This window comes from Prunus avium, chromosome 6, assembly GCF_965620075.1.
Source record: "Prunus avium chromosome 6, drPruAviu1.hap1.1, whole genome shotgun sequence".
In the NCBI taxonomy this organism is placed as follows: domain Eukaryota; kingdom Viridiplantae; phylum Streptophyta; class Magnoliopsida; order Rosales; family Rosaceae; genus Prunus; species Prunus avium.
This window is the reverse complement of record NC_142289.1, coordinates 5,048,402-5,066,379: the sequence shown is the minus strand read 5'-3', so window position 1 is coordinate 5,066,379 and position 17,978 is coordinate 5,048,402. Positions and strand designations below refer to the sequence as shown.

Genomic DNA, 17,978 nt, shown 5'->3' with positions numbered 1-17,978 from the left:
TATGATACTTGGACTTCCAAGATTATTACTACGTGTGACTAGTTGCACTTGGGTAGATGCAACAGTGCCATGGGGTTTGCAAACAAAGACCACAACCACTGAGGAAAAAGAAAGGTCTCTTTCCCTGTACCCTGTAGATTTGTTTTGATCAAGTGACTCTGCTTCAATGCTTTTTTTTTGGTCTTGGAATTTGCTTCAGTGCTAAGCAAGTATATATGCTATACACAAAAGTGATCTTGGACTAAGTAATTGACTGGACCACCTTCCATTCACAAAGAAGCCATTGCAGATATCAGAAGATCAGTAAAAAAGTAGCTATGGATCATCAAGAGACTAGTGTGAAAATGGAGGGAGTTGTTGCCGGTAGAAGCTTAATTGATTTAGTCTTCTCTTGGTCTATGGAGGATGTTCTCAACAGAAATCTTTGCAAAAACCAGGTTTTTTTGGTGGTCTTCTTTACAGATATGGTAAATCTTTACAACGTGTCAATTTTTCTTTGATTTTTTTCAACTTAATACAGGTGACGAAAATTCCTGAGACATTTTCGACCGTGACGAGTTACATGAAAACGTTCATTCCTTCACTTGTTGAGGAAACACATGCTGATTTACTCTCAAGCATAGAGACTCTGTCACAGGAACACCCGGGGCATTGGTGTTGCACAGTTCACTCCCTTGCGAGTAAAAAGACCTCAACAGCTACTTGTGAAATTCTGGCTGTTATAACTTCTAAGGGTCATAACCCTCCCAAGGACTTGTTTTACGATATTATAATTAATGGCAAGGGAGAAGCTGAAAATCATGCAGGAAAATATGAGCCGCAGGCTGGAGATATTATTGCCTTGACTGATATCAGACCAAAATGCACTGATCATTTAAAAGGGCCCGGAGATTCATATCTCATTGCGTATGTTCTTCGAGGCAGAGATAATCAGTTCTCAATACTCTCATCAAAGCCTATCAATAAAGGAAAAGAAAGACTTCTTGCTGTCTATCTAATCAACATGACAACAAGCGTTCGCGTATGGAGTGCTTTGAACTCAGAAAGGGCAAGCACAGGTTTAATTAAGAATGTGCTGCAGGTGCAACCCAATTCATCACATGTAATTTTTTTTTTCTTGACTCTAGCTTTACTTTAACATCATGCATGCATATTCTGCCGCTGTTTGGCTAATTGATTCCCAAAGCCCCGAATACGTGCTTGTGTTTTTTTTTCTTACAGGGTGGGAACTCTTGTGCAATTTGCATTTCTAAAGAAAAATGCTCCCCTGCCCTTTCTACTAAATGGCCCTCAATGTTCTCTGATCTCAATGATTCCCAACAAGCTGCAGTTTTGAACTGTATCAGTTTGAGTAAATGTACTCACCATAATGCCATCAACCTAATATGGGGTCCTCCTGGGACTGGAAAAACCGACACAGTTGCTATGTCACTCTTTGCCCTCTTGAAGTTGAAGTGCAGAACGCTAACATGTGCCCCAACGAATATTTCCGTGTTTCAAGTCACAGAGCGACTCCTGGGATTGGTTAACCAGTCTCTTGATTATGGCAAGTATGGAATTGGAGATTTAATTCTATTTGGGAATGAAGAGCGAATGAAGATTGATAATTATGATGACCTTGTTGAGGTATTTCTTGATTATCGTACTGAAATTCTGGCCAAGTGCTTTGACCCTTTGACTGGATGGAAACATTGGTTGGAATCAATGATAGGTTTGCTTGAGGATCCAAAGGGAAAGCACTTGTTGTATTTGAAAGAAATAAGGAGAAGCAGATACAATGAGGATGGAAAAGATAGCGATAATCTTTTGATGAGGATGAAGAGAGTTATAGTCAATGATAGGAAGTCAACAAGGGATGATGTGAATGATTTTCTAACCTTTGAGGAGTTTGTGAAGGAAAAACTTAATTCAATTGGTGAGCAACTGAAGATTTGCATGGTAAATTTGTACACCCACTTACCAACTTCTTGCATTTCACTAGAGGTTGTGAAGGGCATGATTAGAGCTTTGGATTTGCTCAGTTCTCTTAAATCTTTACTGCATGAGGTCGGTTTTGCTAGTGAGAGGTCACAATTAGTTCTAAAAGATTGTGTTCATACACTGACGTTGCTTCTTGGATTTTCTGTTCCTAATTTGGAAGATTTCAAGACAATAAGGACATGGTGCTTGGCAAATGCTTGCTTAATATTTTGCACCGCGTCAGGCTCTGCTAAATTGTACACAGAGGGAATGACACCCCTGGATTTGTTAGTGATTGATGAAGCTGCTCAGCTTAAAGAATGTGAATCAGCAATTCCTTTACAACTACCGGGTCTTCGCCATGCTATTCTCATAGGAGATGAGAAGCAACTCCCTGCTATGGTTAAAAGCAAGGTTTCATTTTGTCCCTTGTCTAGTGCTGTTTAGTTTTCAAATTTTGAAAAGCTTTTCTGTTTTATGTGAATTTTGAACAAGGCACTTTCAGATCTCCAAGCAGGCTGGTTTCGGAAGAAGTTTGTTTGGAAGACTTGTACTGTTGGGACATGAGAGGCACCTTCTCAATATCCAGTATAGAATGCATCCATCAATCAGCTTATTCCCGAAAAGAGAGTTTTACAACAACCAGTTATTAGACGGTCCAAATATCAAGCAAGGAAGCCATGAGAAGTGCTTTCTTTCAGGAAAAATGTACGGACCCTACTCCTTTATAGATATAGCCAATGGAAAAGAAGATTACGATCGCGGGCATAGTCTAAAAAATATGGTTGAGGTTGCTGTGGTCTGTGAGATTGTTGCAAGCCTTTACAGAGGTAATATTTGCTGTGAGCTAGTGTAGATGTTCTTAACTGTTTTGTAACGTTTTTTATGGACCACAGAATTTACTCAAACAAAGAAGAGAGTTAGTATTGGGGTAATTTCACCTTACAAAGCTCAAGTTAATGCAATTCAAGAGAGAGTCAGAGAACATAGTGAAGCTTCTGGCACTGACTTCTCTGTAAGAGTGCGATCTGTTGATGGATTCCAAGGTGGTGAAGATGATGTGATAATTATCTCCACAGTCAGATGTAACGAGAAAGGCTCTGTCGGTTTCCTCTCCAATCTTGAAAGGGCAAACGTGATGCTAACGCGTGCAAGGTACCTCTTATCACATTGCAGGTTGACATGTATCTTAGATTTACTGTCTGAATATTTGGTGGTTTTGATGAAGTTCATCAGTTGTTTTGTGTCTGTAGGTACTGTCTGTGGATTTTGGGGAACGAAGCAACTTTGATTAGCAGTAACTCTATTTGGAAGAAGCTAATTCTTGATGCAAAGAAACGCAAATGTTTTTATAATGCTCATGATGATAAGGACTTGGCTCAGGCCATTGCAACAGCCCTCATGGACCTTGGCCAACTGCATATTCTACTCAATGCTGATTCTCTGCTGTTCAAAAATGCCAAATGGAAGGTATGCTGCTACATTATCAAAGCTTATAGAGTGCACAAATCTCCTTTGAACATATGTAAATTATCCAGGGAGAGGTGAATGGGGGAACACATTAAAATTTAGTGGTTTGCTGGTTAGGATTTTGGAGTTCAGATTCTGTGCTTTGCGGCATTTATGCCTGGCATATTAGTATTAGCATTCATCAGTCCTCTTCCTGTGTAGGTGTGCTTCACGAATGAATTTCAGAGTTCCATAGAAAAGATTAAAGACACTGAGGTCCGTCGGGAAGTGATTTCCTTGTTAACAAAGCTCTCTAATGGTTGGCGCCAATCTGACAAGGATAAAGGAGTTATGGTCCATGGTGGGACTTGTGCTAAACTCTTAGAGAAGTATGAAGTCAAAGGGCAGCTCAACCTCATGTGGTCTGTAGATGTTGTCCAGGAGAACTCAGATTATGTCCAGGTTTTGAAGATTTGGGATGTTCTTCCAGTTTCTGATGCTCCCGAACTTGAGAAGCGGCTTGAGATTATGTTTTGTAGCTATACAACCGATAATATGAACCTCTGCCTGCTCAGATGTGTTGATGGGTACGTACATAGGGGTTAGAAAAAGTTCAGGTTTAATAGAACAGTACATTTGTGATGATTGATTGAAAGTGTTCTGTGTAGTACATGGCTTAAATCATCCATTGTTTCTCAATTGCGACAGTGACGCAGTTGTTCCGATTAGATTGCCGGTGAATTCGAGCAGCTCCCATGAGGCTAAGGCTGAGGCTGATCCTGTTCCTGTGGAGGTTCTTTCAAAGCCATTGTCTTCACTCTGTCTTAACGGATAAGCCACAAACATCAAGCAATAGGTAGTTTTTTACTTTGCCCATCTTCCATATATATGACCGACTACATGTATTTTTAGTACCTCTTTCTCTTTCTAAATACAAGATATGTGATGTTATAATTGAAGTTCTGATTCCCTCATATAAACAATTTTCAGAAAGAATAATAATAGGTCCAGATGGAGATAAATAAGGCCACCTGGTTGAAGAGGTAATTTAATTAAGCTTTGCTTAGTTGATGACTAATGAGATAACTATTTCTAATTTCCTATTTTCTTCCTACTTACCAAATGAGGTAGAGTTAAATATTGGAAATGTTTCTCTCCATTTAAGTCATCTTTTTCATAAATAAACTTTGGTATATGTTAACACACAACTTTTGAACACGGTTTGCAGGAAAGAACCACCATCAACAATATATGTTGATCTTGAAGGTTGCGGCCATTTTTACACGTCATGAAGGTTGCGCTTGCGGCCATTACTGTTGTATTAATAATTGGCACAAATTAATGTGCTAATCATCCAATTAAAAATACCCGCAAATGTATGCATTTATTGGAGTATAGATTTGTAAATACGGGATCATTCCCACGGGGAATTGGAGGTTTATATGTAAATCCAATTTGAGTACGTATATAATACTTATTTAACACAATCACAAAGGTAAGAAACAAATCAAATACTAGGAAAGAGTAAAGAAAGGAGCGAAATGAAACAAAAACAAGAAACCAAAAGAAAACACAATCAACATTTTGTATTACTCCTGTATCACCACTGTATCGCCACTTTATTACCACGGTATCACCAGTTTATCATGTTTTAGGTTGGAGATGAATTTATGAACTTCCTCTGTTTTCCAATTTCGACCTCTATCCCATTTTTGACTTGTAACTTTCCAACTATTAATCCAAATTTTATGTTTTTTATATGGTTGGATTCAGCATGAAAAACTAAAGAACTCAGCATGGACCAAATGTCAAAAATAGTTACAGAAGTGTACAGAATTAAATAAAAAGTACACTCAAAGTTTCAAACAAAAAAGAGGTGGGTTTTGATTGAAGTGAACTAATTCTAATGCTTAAAATGTAACCAAACTCTAATTTTAACAAGACCAATAGAAATGATTATCAAAGTGTGAAATTAAAATGACAATGAACACTAGTATTTTCAAAATCCACCCTAAACAATCCTACTCATGTCCATGGATACTCAAGTTATGAACTCTAGATGCATTGATGAAGATGTTCGCAATCAAGACTAAGTTTAGTGGCTCAAGACGCATGATTCTCTCTAAAATAAGTAAAGACCGTGTTTAGTGCTACAATACTCTTTAAAATAAGTAAAGTGCATGTTTAGTGCTAATCATATGAAAAGTTTGAAGAGAATATAAACATCACAAGAACCCTAATAGTATGGTGTTTACATTAGGCATTCAAGAAACCAATTCACATGAATGATTCTTATTTCATCTATTAGTTGCTTAGGAAAACATGAAGATACATATAATCCCAACAATCTCAAGAAGCATGCTTTCAAGGGTGATCAATCAAAGAAAACATACATCAAGGATAGATTAATTTAGTGAAGAGGAATTCATCAACAACATCTAGAAATAATAAAGTCAAGCATCAAAACAATAGAGTATTCATGTTTAGGGCTTCAACCTAAGCCCTAGCTATGGAGTTTAGTTCCTCATACTTATTACAAACACAAATTCAAAATATAACTAGAAAGAGTTTACAGATTTTGTGGAGATAAAGGCACAAAAGCTTTCAATGATGAAAGAGTTATTCTCCTCCTTCGTAGCCTCCTTGTTTGGCTGCTGCCCTTTTCCTGTATCATATCTACAATGTCAATAATTGTTACCAAGAGGTGTAGTAACAATTAGAAGGGAGATGACACCAAGTAAGGGTAAAAGTTGACCCAAAACAGACTTCCAGAGTTAGGTCCAATGTTGGATCAGTTGGGGAGACTATACTTGTTCAATGGAGCTCAAATTCGGACATGTTGTAGTCAACATCTATTGGAACAAGTTTCATGAAGATCTTCCCTGCATCTTAGCACCGGAACATGCTAATCCAAGGCCAAGAAGTTGACCTACGAAAATGAGCAAAAACAGATTTTATATTCAATAATGCACTTTTAGCTCATTTATTCCAACTAAGATAAAATTTATAAAAACACAAAAATGAAGAAAAAAAAAACTTTAAAATATCAAGAACTAACTCAAAATATTGGGTGAATAACATGATAAATCATGTATAAAAATGAACCCAACAATTACATGATGATGAAGAAGTAAAAAGTACACATATATGTTGATTTTTTATTACTTGATTAGCAGTTCAATCAAACAATTACTTGGGAATTTATGAACCAATTATATTATATTACTTGATTGATAGCATTCTTCCCCATTGCTCCTCCCCTTTGTTATAACTTAAGCTAGATTTTTGGTGAGATTGACAATACATACTTATATAGCTCAAAACCCACCAAAACTGGCACCAATAGCGATAGCTGTTGAGAATATAAAATCTCACATGGATAAATTTAAGCTTTGAACTGGGCACTCGTTGCCAATTAATTTCGGGTTAGATGCTCTATCAAAACCTACAACACTTGTGTTAGATAGCTTAGTTGGTTGAGTTCTTCCATCTCCACTCAATAAATAGTTGTCCCTCCCCCCTCCTTCCCAATCGCTTGTACTATGAAAATAAAAAAAAACTACCTACAACACTAGTTAAATCTAACATGAGCCAATGTTTTGATTTTCATGAGCTAAAATCCCAAGTGAAACTCAAGTTTATTGATTAGCTTGCTTCCAATCTTGATACTATCCAAAACTAGCACGCGCTTCAACTTACACATGATACCAAAAGCAAGCTTACCCTCTCCAAATGATTTCAAACTGTAAGGGAACATACATAAGAAGATGTCCTAACTTTTGTAACTTTACTATCCACTTGGAAATAACCTACTCTCATATTCGAAAGTGGCCCCGTTCCACCCAAGTTTGATCCCCCTTCATAGCATGCTTTACACAAAAAGTTATTGGGTGTTTGGGAGTTTCGAACTTCTGCCTACATAGGTGGAGATGGATTAGCTCAACCAACAGACTTATTCCCCGCTGTCGCCATTGTTAAAAACACAAATAAATAAAATAAAACCTAAATATAACTTGGATATCATGTGTTATGATTTATGGTTTCATAACAAACAAGAAATTATATACCTTTCATGTGTACAAACAAAACACAAGAAATTATACATCATAAGAACCTATTGATATTTAAAATGCTTAACTACATCAATGCTCCTTGAAACTTCGGTCAAACCCCACTTTGCCCCCCTAAACTTAAAATGGCCCACTTTCATCCATTGTTCGAGGTTTAGTGACCCACTTTGCCCTATTCTGTCAACTACATCCAAATGTTTGTTAACTTTGATGACGTGGATCATACATGGATCATTATACATTGTGGCTAATTTTTTTTATTTTGTTTTATAGTTTGTTATTTTAAAATTATATTTTTTATTTAATCCACGTGACACATGATATCATCGGATATGTGTGTTTCACATGTTCACCAAGTCAACAATTTAACAGACTTTTGGACAGAAGTTAAAGACAAAGACTACTTATGAGCACGTTTCTTTGAAGACCACAAATAACAAAAAAGAAAATAAAAAAAAGAATGCAATTTGATGGTTCCATTAACTTCAAGGACGTTTTGCGATAAAAGACCAAAAATTAAAACAAAATAAAACAAGAATGTGGATCTGCTAGAATTTGATTCAGAGTCATTCTCAGGCCCAAAAACAAATTCATAATCAGGTTGAGACCATGCCCAAACTTCCCAGGCTAAGCCCAAACTAAAATTATATCCAATGTCAACCGTCGAGACTCAAAACCCCTCTCTCTCTTTCTATTCCATCTCCTCCATTTTCAACCTGTGTCAACAATAAACCCAAAAATCTCAAATTGATTTAGAGGTTTCCCAAGTTCACTCCCCCTTCCTCCAATGGCCTCCATCAACTTCAACCCCTTCGAAAGCTGGTTCAAGAAACCCCTAAACCCACTTCCGCCAATCAACCTCCTCTCACTCACAGACTCATTTTTCCACAGAACCACCCAAACAACAACCTCTCCCAATTTCTCTGCACTCAGCCTCTCAAACCTCTTCAAGGGCCCTCCAAAACCCGACCCGAAACCTCCCTCCGAACCCGAGAAACCAGGACCATACACCGAGATGCTGGAACAGTACTTCTGGGAATGCGAGAACGCACCAGATTACAGGCACGCCCCAGAAGTCGATAAGATACTGAGAGATGACCCAATATTCGAAAAGAAAGAGAACCCAACTGAGGAGGAGCTCAGAGAGAACGAGAGGTTCTGGAAGGAGTTCAGGGAGAGCCCAGTTGTGCAGTTCTTGGCTCGAGCTGAGCAGATTGCCGAGAAGATCAATGAGATGGAGCTCAAAGAGAATGACAGGCCGTACAGGGATGAAGATAAGAAACTGTGGCAGGCTGTGCCGAATATTATTGGGCCGGACGGAAGGCCCATGCCCAGGAAGGCCATAAAGACAAGGGAAGAGTCTGATGACAAGTTCTGGGATTTTGCAAGGCAGTTCTTTTTTGGGCTTTGGGGGTTCCGCCAGAGGCCTTACCCGCCCGGCCGGCCTATAGATGTTGCTCAGGCAGTTGGGTATAAGAAGCTTGAGAAGCGCTACTATGACTGTAAGTTTGTGTGATTAAAGCTTTGTGGTTAAAAAGCATGAACCTTTGAAGAATGTGTGTTTTTAGTTTGGTTTAGCTGTATAGTCTAGTGAGTTTATGAAAATGACTTTCTGGTCTTGCTTAAACCTTCTGATTGTTTAATTGTTAGCTTTTGGAATTGGCTAATTGTATTTTAATCACAACTCATTTGCTTCTAATTAAGTGCAGCTGTTTTCATTCACTTACTACTGAAATTCTTTGTGGTTTGACGTGTGTTGAAGTAATACATCATACTTCTATTGTTTTGTTAACCAGTGATTCTTCTACTCAAACTCCTTACTGACATTCTGCATGTGTATTGGACAGGATGCATTGCGTGATGTTTGTTTGATTGTTATTCTGCATGTGTTGTTCATAATATTGATGTTATATGGTTTTTATAGTTATCATGAGGAGTGGTGGATGGTACTATAAGGACCGGTTGGGCCGAACAAGAGGTCCATTGGAGCTTATAACTCTTAAAACGGCTTGGGGTGCTGGGATTATTGACAAAGATACATTCATTTGGGGTGAGGACATGGATGAATGGGTTCCTATTCACATGGTTTATGGGTTGGAACCTGCTATTGCCACTTGGGAAGGTCTGCTTGTTTCCTTTTTCACCCAACATCCATTTTGTATTATTTAAAATTTTTACGACTGATAGGAGTGTAATAATCTAATTCTGTGTTTTCAACAAATTGATTCTTCGCTTGGTGATCTTCAGTTAGACTTGGGGCTGCTGCAACTGCTTTTATTCACAAACTACAAAAAGGAATTCCTCCTTGGGTTCCACTCAAGGGACATGAGAAAAAAACCTATAAGCAGCTACAAGAGGAGGCTATAGAAAGCAAGAGACGAGACTTAGCAGTACTTGAAGCTAATGATGGTGTTTGGCCAGGCGTTAGAATTCCGAGTCATGCTCTATTTCTTTGGGCTAGTGGCTCTGAACTGACAACAATTTTGGAAGAGGATCACATGCCGAACAAGTACATTCCAAAAGATCTTAGGTATGCAGTAGCAGTAGCATTTGGTGACTGACGTCTTGCAATGTAAAATCATAAGTAAATTTTCTCGTCTCTATCTAATGTTTCGTCTGTTTGTGAGCAGAATCGAATTGTCTAAAGCTATCCCTGGGTTAAGGCCATGGGAGGTTCTTAGTGTGGAACAAGCAATGGATCAGATAACATATGAGGGAGAGTGGTACCGCGAACCTCTTGGCACCTACACGACAGGTCCTCCATACATTCGCCATTGGAATATGGATGTCAAGGTACAGAATTCCTTCTTAAATCAGTTGTGGATAAATCGTTAGTTTCCTTGAGTTTAATGATTATGTTCAACTTCAACTAACAATTGTTAAACTAAAGATCACGCACTATCAATTTGAAAGAAAAACCTTATTGCCTGTTGCTAACTAAATTGGTTGTGTTATGTAAGTTTTCTTTATTTTTTAGAATTTTGAATCCTGGCTTTTATAACTGAAGTATTTCTCTAACAAACTTCCATCAGTCAATCACCCAAGGAAGCGAAACGGATATAATGTTTTGTGAAAATATGCTATGGGGATTTGTTTGCATATTAGTTCCTCAACCTCTTTGGACATTTTGCATAAAATTCCTTCTTTAGGGATGTCCATGTACTTCTATTAAACCTTTCTCTGTGTGTGTGTGCTCGCAGAGACTCTATAGGATTTTTGCCAACCTAAGCACCCGAGTCTACCAGAAAATGGAGAGAACAATTCCGGGTTTCGATAAAATAATGGAGAAAGTTCAAGCTGATGCTAATTCAAGGTATGCCAGACGGAAGGCGAGAAGAGAGGCAGAGAAGAAAGCCGCGTTGGAAAGATCCTTGGGAGTTCAGAGTAATCCTTAACTTTAAAATCCCACCTTCACTTCATGGTGATAGCTTTGAGAATATACTTGTGAATGCATGGGAGGATGGTAAGGTTAGATATGAAAAGAGACTGTCGTCGTTTTGTGCTGCCAAGATCCTCTTTCACTCTGAGTCGATTGTACCTACAGCCATCTAGTTTCAATTTTTGTAATAAACCCTGTATCAAAAAATTTCTTTCTTTGTATCAAACCATTTTTAACATGGAAAGTATGCGATCCTTCTCTTAACTCAATGTCAACTTAAGTGAATTGTCTATTTATCTATTTGCAATTGAAATTTGGTTCATAATTGAATATTTGGGTTGAGAGAACACTTAACCCAAATATTCAATTATGCAAAAGGACCTCAACTTGGTGCAGACTGCAGCAATGGTGTTTTTCTTTTCTTTCTGCAATTTTCATGGGGGTTAACGCTTTGCAGAGTCTATGGGCTTCAACTTTGGTGCTCAAATCAAATCCGACAAGAAGTGTTGCCCAACCGACCTTATTTGGGGATACGCCATGTAATGCAAATTGTGACACGTGGTTTCTCTGGATTGGCATTTTTTCAGTGAGACATCCTTTACGATGAACGTGTAACAAAACCATAGCTTGTCATTAAAAGAATCTGCTTTGGACGAGGACGCTTGTCCCCTTTACATAAGCTGCGCCTGCTTGCCCCATACCATGTAGGATCTGTGTAAAGGAACAGAGAGAGAGAGATAGATATTTGTAAACCCCAAAGATCAGAAAGAAAAAGATAGAGAGAGAGAGAGATGGAGGATGTTATACCAGAATCTGAAGGCTTGTTGCTTCCATTGAATCTGAGCCCAAGAGGAGGTGGTGGAGCCAAAGCTGAAGGCGGCCATCAGGAAGCTAATGGAGGCGAACGCAGGGAAAGTGGAAGTGAAGACAGAGAAGTTGAAAAAGAGAAGGCAAGCTTGAACGCAGGAGATGAAGGTAAAGATGAAGAGAAAGGAGGTGGGCTTATAACCCATCTCATCTCCATAGTGTCACCAAGGAGCACTCCAAAAGCAGGGGAAATGGCCAAAAGAAAAGTTGAGTTTGAGGTTGAAGATGATATAGGAAATGGGGGCTTTTCTGATAAGTCAAAGCCAGAGCAAGATGTGGGCTCTGGTAGTGAAAATAATAGTGGAGGGGTTATCTCAAATCTCATCTCCAACTTTTTTAATCAGGGTGATGGTGGTGGAGGAGGAGGAGGAGAGAATGATGAGGTGGACAAAGAAGCAGAGAAAGTGATAAAGGATGTTGGAAATAAGAGAATGAAAATGGTGGAGGAGGAGAAAGGAGAGGTGGAGGGTGGTGGAGGAGGAGGAGGCATCTTTGATAACTTTGTCTCTCACTTGCCTACATCTCTTCCAGGTCAGCCCTAGCATTTTATTTAGGCATTTTTATCTCATTTTTGGGAATATTAATTTTTATGAGGTTTTGAATGTAAATTGACAATATTGTCACATGAACTCTGTTCTAATTACCAGATGATGCAGCTCCCTCGACTGACGAAGCCTCCATTCTCATTACCTCAATAGTTCGAGACTAAGCAGATGATAGAATGTGCCTGCCAACTCTGCAAGTGGCTGGCTTCTTTTTTTTTTCTTGTTCTTCCTTGTATGTTTTCACGTAACTTGTTGTTTTTTGTTTTCAATTTGTAATGTTGTTGTGATTTGGTATCAAAAGCTCCATTGGTAGTATAAGTATGACTTCTGGAAAAATCTCTATCACCGTCTTCATTTTTACTCTGGCACATATGGTGGGCAAAGCCCAAGTAGCCCCAAAAGCATCATCATGAAGTAAGCCCAAAAGTGGAGATCCAAGCTACACTCGACTCAAACGGCCCCAATTCAAACTCTGCATTTTTTGGGTTATTGACCCACAACCAAAATGTTAAATTTTTTTTTTGGGGACTGATTTTCCCACTCCTTTTTTATCCATTTACACTCCATTTTTCTAAACAAAAAGGAGTGTAGGTGGATAAAAGGGGAGTGAGAAAATCATTTACCTTTTTTTTAGGTGCCGAATTTGGTTTGAGATTGGATGATGAATTATTGATTGAGTGGCAGTGGGTGAGATGTCATGGAGAGTGTAGTTGAAGACCACAAATACCAGAAGCTATTGCATGGCACATGCGTCAGTTCCTCCACTACTAGCAGTGCCAAAAGGATTAAGTGGCCAAAGAAAGCTATATGGCCTTTTGGACCCTTTGGTTACGCATTTTACTCTCTTCTAAATATCTTCTTTTAACTTTATGAGGCCAACGGATGAAAAAAGGTCTTGTAGACTAGTGGTCTCATATTCGAATCTTTATGACACCTTGGTAGAGGGTGTATACGAGTGTGAGGAATCCTCATTCCCATGAAATTTAGACTATCGCTTGTAATTATTATTATTATATAAAAATTAAAAAAAAGACCTTTATGTTACATGGCATTTATTTACACAAAACTACCTACTTATTAATCTTACAGATCACATCACCGTTGGACCAATTAAAAAGAAAAAAACAAGTGTAGAGGCACAAACTAGATGGCATTGATAGAAAATCCAACTAACCGTTTGACTAGGGACCCATACACTTCCTCCGATACTAGAAAAATGAGAATCTTGGGAACCAAGGATATGTGGGGAAAGCAAAAATCCAAAAGCAACTCTCCTACTCATTGTCCCTTTCTTCCCAATAAAGATTTCTCATTCCCTCCATTAAATTATCAAATTTAGTTACTGTTACAGTTCACTATTCTTTGATTAAATGGGATTTGCCCAAATTAAGTTTCTTAGAATTCCATCCACAAAATGTTTAAACATAGCTTTAGACTATTACACCTAATTTCTCAATTTGGGTAAAATCCCATCTGTTATACAAAATGGAACCAATACGTATTGCCAATTTTAGGCCTAGATCCTATATGGTTGATCAGATTGACATTGGAAGCAAAGTTCAATTGGGATGAAACTATAGGCCCTTGGTTTAAAATGTGTAATGGTCCAATCAGAGTGCAACAAAGTTCTGTGTCTTGATGAGTGTTTTTTAGTGCTATGTCTATATGCGTTTTGTTGTTTTGCCGTGATATTATTAGTATTTTAGTCGGGGGAAGTTTGGACTAAACTGAAAATTCCAACATATAAAATGGAGAGGAGGAGGGGAAGGAATAGGAGCCATGTAAAGATGATGGGTTGGAGAACCTGGATGTGCTTCAAGCGATCCTTCCTCCTCCCAACTAAGTGCTTTCTTCTCAAGCTTACTTCACGGTCAAGAAACAAAGCCAAAGGTAAGTTCAAGTTTCACACAATCCAATTGCACAAAACACACTCTCTGTCTCTCTCTTCTCTGTCAACCCTTTTCTGAGATGTGGCAGAAATTGCAGGAAATGGACATGGATTGGTGAGTCTGTACAAAGACATGGAGTCTTGCGGTGAATATGAAGATATAAGAGTGATGTGGGAGATAATTCACTCTTGTCCACAGAATACTAACAGCAGTAATAGGAGGAAGAGGTCTTCCTCTCATTGGAGATTCTGTCTTCAGCCTACTTGAATTTTGTCCTTCTTTCTTAAGCAGTTGGCTTTGGTTTAAGATCTGTCACAGCTTTGATTATGCAGGATGTGACTTGTAAATACCAGTATCTGAGTGAGTATAGATGATAAGTTGCTCTGGATTTTTCATTTTTAGTGTTTGTGGAGCACAATACTTTGTAGTTTAAGAACATCAGAATGAGATTATTTCAAATAAGCATCTGGCAACATCCACTTAATCATAATAGAACATAATTTGTACACATAGCCATAGGATTGCTAAATTCTGAACTACAAAGCCTTTGACATGATAGGAGGTCAAGAAGTTCGCCTAATCCAAGTCGCTTCTACTATCAAATATCACTCCTGCAATGAAACTTTCACTAGACAAGTTCGAAGAAATCGATCCCTTCAATCAGCGATTTTGCACAGCAGTAAGTTTGTTCTGACATGTTGAAGGCGGCTATCTGAGTTCGCACTCTTATCAGCTTCCTAAATAATTATACATAATTCTGGAGAGAGAAGACTCCAAGACAATTTAAGCTCCCTCATGAAGGAGCGTTTGATCAAAGTGCCACACTCCTGCAAGCCACCAAACAGCTCATTTAGAGTCCATCAAGTAAGAGTGGTGAGGAAACAATTAAGTTAAGGAAAATATGATGGTGAAGAGTTGAACTATGAAATCTACTTCATACCATGGCCTTTTCCAACCCTCCTCAATTGAGTGACATATTCAGCTATCTTCTTAATGGCCTCAACCTGTACAATAGATACGATAGTATGTGATTAGTCAGTGTTATAAGATTAAATAATTGTTAACCACCAGCCTAAACTTAAAAATTTTAAGTCATTAACAAACAAAATTTATCACCCCAGCTTGAAAAGTTGTTCCTTGGTGTTATTGCAGAAACTGTTTTCTTCTGCATTTTTAATTGCTTTCTTCAAAATGAATCTCACTCAAACTAAGAACCCAGTGGCTGTTATGTCTAGTATAGAGCAGAAAATGTGTTTCACCTGCTCAGTCAGAAACTCGCTCTCGATAAAATCTGTCATTTGGGCATCATTGTTATGCTCTGCCACCTGTTTTTGATCAGCAACAAAACAAGAATATATCTTAATAAGAAGAATTTTAAACAAATAGAAAGAGTCAAATAGAACCCAGGCACCCCATGAGCTATGTCAATGACCTCAAACAAATCTCATATGATAGAGATGTATCACCTTATGCAAGCTTAAGAGCTTTTCATTTGTCAGCTTCTCCAAAGACAATGCTAACTCCATAGCTGCATCAAGGACAAGGAGTCAATGAAAAATAAGTTATTCAGGTAGGAGACTAATTTAAATCCAAGAAAACAAAACCCCGAACACAGCGCGGTAATAGTAAAAGAAAATCTTTGTCAATCACAAGAAATTATCAAGAGTTCAGAGATGTTGACAAAGGAAATAAAAACAAATAAGCATGTAGAAGATATAAAAGTTTACAATCTTACCATACAATGCATCTCCCTTCTCTGCATGATCAAACTCTGAAGGGGGCTCTATTATGGAGTGTAGTTTTACTCTTCCACCTCGTGTGTTCTGAGCATAATTGATAATAATACAATCAGATCTCCAAACCAAGACCAAAACACATAAATAAAACTTGTATCTTCTTCATGAGGAAATTAAACAAGACTGCAGAGTATTGGGATTAACTTATACCTGATATTCCATTAACTTTTCAGCATGCTCTCTTTCTTCCTCGCTTGATTCCTTGAAAAACCTGATTGCAACATAACCAATTAATCATGGATTAATTAAATTCATTAATAAAAAATAATATATATATATATATATATAAAAACCCTTATGCAGAGGGGTATTTTGGGATTTGTGTTTACTTGGCAAGGCCCTTGAGAGCAATATTGTCTCTGTCAAAGTATGCAAACAGGGCATGGTACACATATGACACATTGTATTCCACACTGTTACACAAAAACAAAAGCATATAATCAAAACAAAAAGCAACAACATTTAAAATTAGGGTATATTTTTACTCAGGTGAGCAAAAATGCTCCCCTAAATTAAAGCATCAATCATAAAAAAGGAAACAATAATAAATCAAATTAAAATTCCAACAACAAGAAGAAAGATACACACTTGATCTGCTCGTTGATTGCAGCTTCAGACTCATCTGCATAACGCTGGCGAGCAAGAGATAGCAGAGGGGACACAGGAACAACAAAAGCATCGCTCTTGACCTCTTCAAACGGCTCAAACACCACCCCAGTCAGCGCCACTGTCTTCGTCTCGTTCGACGCGGAAACCGCAAACTTGTTGATCTTCCTCTGCTCACTGAAACTCAAAGAAAAAGCACGGCTCAGAGCAGAGGAGGAAGATCCAGCCTTTGAGCACAGCAAGAGGCTGCTTATAGCACCATCCCCTTGTTTGTTTGGGATGGAAAATGTTGAAATAAGCCTCAAAGACATTGTTTTTTTGATCTAAAATCAGATCAGCTGAAATGGGTTTTGGAAAAGCAGAGATTTTGGAGCAAGAATCTGGACTGAAAATTGGAGAGGAGGAGTTGAAGAGTGGTGTGAGAGGCTTAGAGGTGGCTTGAGCAAATATATAGCGATATGGTGGAAAGCCAGCTGGCATGGGCTTTATTGTGGGCCGTTGGATTGGAAAATACGTAGATGGTTGAGATGATAACATGTGTTTAGGCGTGTGGAGACCTCGTGGTGGTCTATCCAGTACCACAAATATCGTGGAATCTACCATAAATTCCGCTCCACGTTGCAATCTTAGCATACTAAAAAATTTGTCTTCTTTACGACCTTTTTCTCAGTCCCTCGAGTGTGGTATGTAGACTTACTCGCGATATCAGTCGCCGAAACTGTACGGAAAGGACATGTTCGTAAAATGAGAGACTTTTCATGGGCGAGTAACCTACTTGGCATGGTGAGCTTTGAAAAGCTTCCAGTCCGTGACCAAATAGTAGACGGCTCCTTTTGAAAAGTATGAGATGTAGAAAAAGCTCGAAGCTTCTGTACAGGAAAATGTAAATAAAAATAATTTAAAATTTCAATTAAAAAGGCCAAAATAAAAATAAAATAAAATAAATAAAAGGGTAGTGGAGTTATAACTTATCAGGTGTAATATAAATTGAGATTTTTGGAGGGACGTTTACAATATACATGGATTTGGGTGGGCAAGGAAATTAATTGGGTTTCCCACTTACTTTCCGCTTGTTTTGTTAATGGGCCAAAAGCCAGCCTGGAGATCCGTGGACGTTGGTTTTGACTGGACTGATTTTAATCATTCTAATTTTTTATGTTCTAGGCTCGTCCAGTCCAGGTCACAATTGCCCGCTACACGAGGGTGAACCATGTCAAATGAAATGGGTGTGTATACAAATATTTGGGGATGTTAGGCCATCTCCAGTCATGGGCTATATCCCAAATATAGCCCTAAAATAATGCAAAACTCATCTCCAGCCATGGGCTAAATAAAATTTTGGCCAAATTTGGAGGGCCACATTTGGCCCTTTAGCCCTCCAACCAGGCCACATATAGCCCACCTTTAGTTTAAGCCAA

General features: G+C 38.3%; 4 protein-coding genes across 5 annotated transcripts; 3 read left to right on the top strand and 1 right to left on the bottom strand.

The window, feature by feature from the left end:
- Window positions 1-118: 118 nt before the first annotated feature.
- LOC110767265 (putative ATP-dependent helicase C29A10.10c) lies at window positions 119-4,264 on the top strand. Of its 2 annotated transcripts, none has more exons than XM_088253967.1 (8): window positions 119-437; window positions 521-1,102; window positions 1,222-2,373; window positions 2,465-2,789; window positions 2,856-3,118; window positions 3,217-3,429; window positions 3,631-4,009; window positions 4,117-4,264. In XM_088253967.1, exons 1-8 carry the CDS (start codon window positions 318-320, stop codon window positions 4,146-4,148), a joined length of 3,066 nt encoding a protein of 1,021 aa, XP_088110093.1. In that variant the 5' UTR covers window positions 119-317; the 3' UTR covers window positions 4,149-4,264. The 2 variants fall into 2 exon arrangements, with proteins under 2 accessions (XP_088110093.1, XP_088110092.1); XM_088253966.1 differs by having other exon boundaries at window positions 127-437; window positions 3,631-3,995.
- Window positions 4,265-8,160: 3,896 nt separating this feature from the next.
- LOC110767274 (histone-lysine N-methyltransferase ATXR3-like protein) lies at window positions 8,161-11,126 on the top strand. Its single transcript, XM_021970771.2, has 5 exons — window positions 8,161-8,980; window positions 9,403-9,600; window positions 9,726-10,008; window positions 10,109-10,271; window positions 10,679-11,126. Exons 1-5 carry the CDS (start codon window positions 8,266-8,268, stop codon window positions 10,871-10,873), a joined length of 1,554 nt encoding a protein of 517 aa, XP_021826463.2. The 5' UTR covers window positions 8,161-8,265; the 3' UTR covers window positions 10,874-11,126.
- A 176-nt stretch (window positions 11,127-11,302) lies between these two features.
- LOC110767275 (uncharacterized) lies at window positions 11,303-12,605 on the top strand. The gene is made up of 2 exons (XM_088254986.1): window positions 11,303-12,255; window positions 12,372-12,605. The coding sequence occupies exons 1-2, from the start codon at window positions 11,649-11,651 to the stop codon at window positions 12,431-12,433; spliced, it is 669 nt and encodes a 222-aa protein (XP_088111112.1). The 5' UTR covers window positions 11,303-11,648; the 3' UTR covers window positions 12,434-12,605.
- Window positions 12,606-14,607: 2,002 nt separating this feature from the next.
- Window positions 14,608-16,989, bottom strand: FER1 (ferretin 1). Its single transcript, XM_021970815.2, has 8 exons — window positions 16,543-16,989; window positions 16,284-16,367; window positions 16,105-16,165; window positions 15,894-15,981; window positions 15,625-15,686; window positions 15,418-15,483; window positions 15,099-15,162; window positions 14,608-14,985 (listed from the first exon to the last, which is right to left on the bottom strand). Exons 1-8 carry the CDS (start codon window positions 16,869-16,871, stop codon window positions 14,942-14,944), a joined length of 798 nt encoding a protein of 265 aa, XP_021826507.1. The 5' UTR covers window positions 16,872-16,989; the 3' UTR covers window positions 14,608-14,941.
- Between the last annotated feature and the right edge of the window lie 989 nt (window positions 16,990-17,978).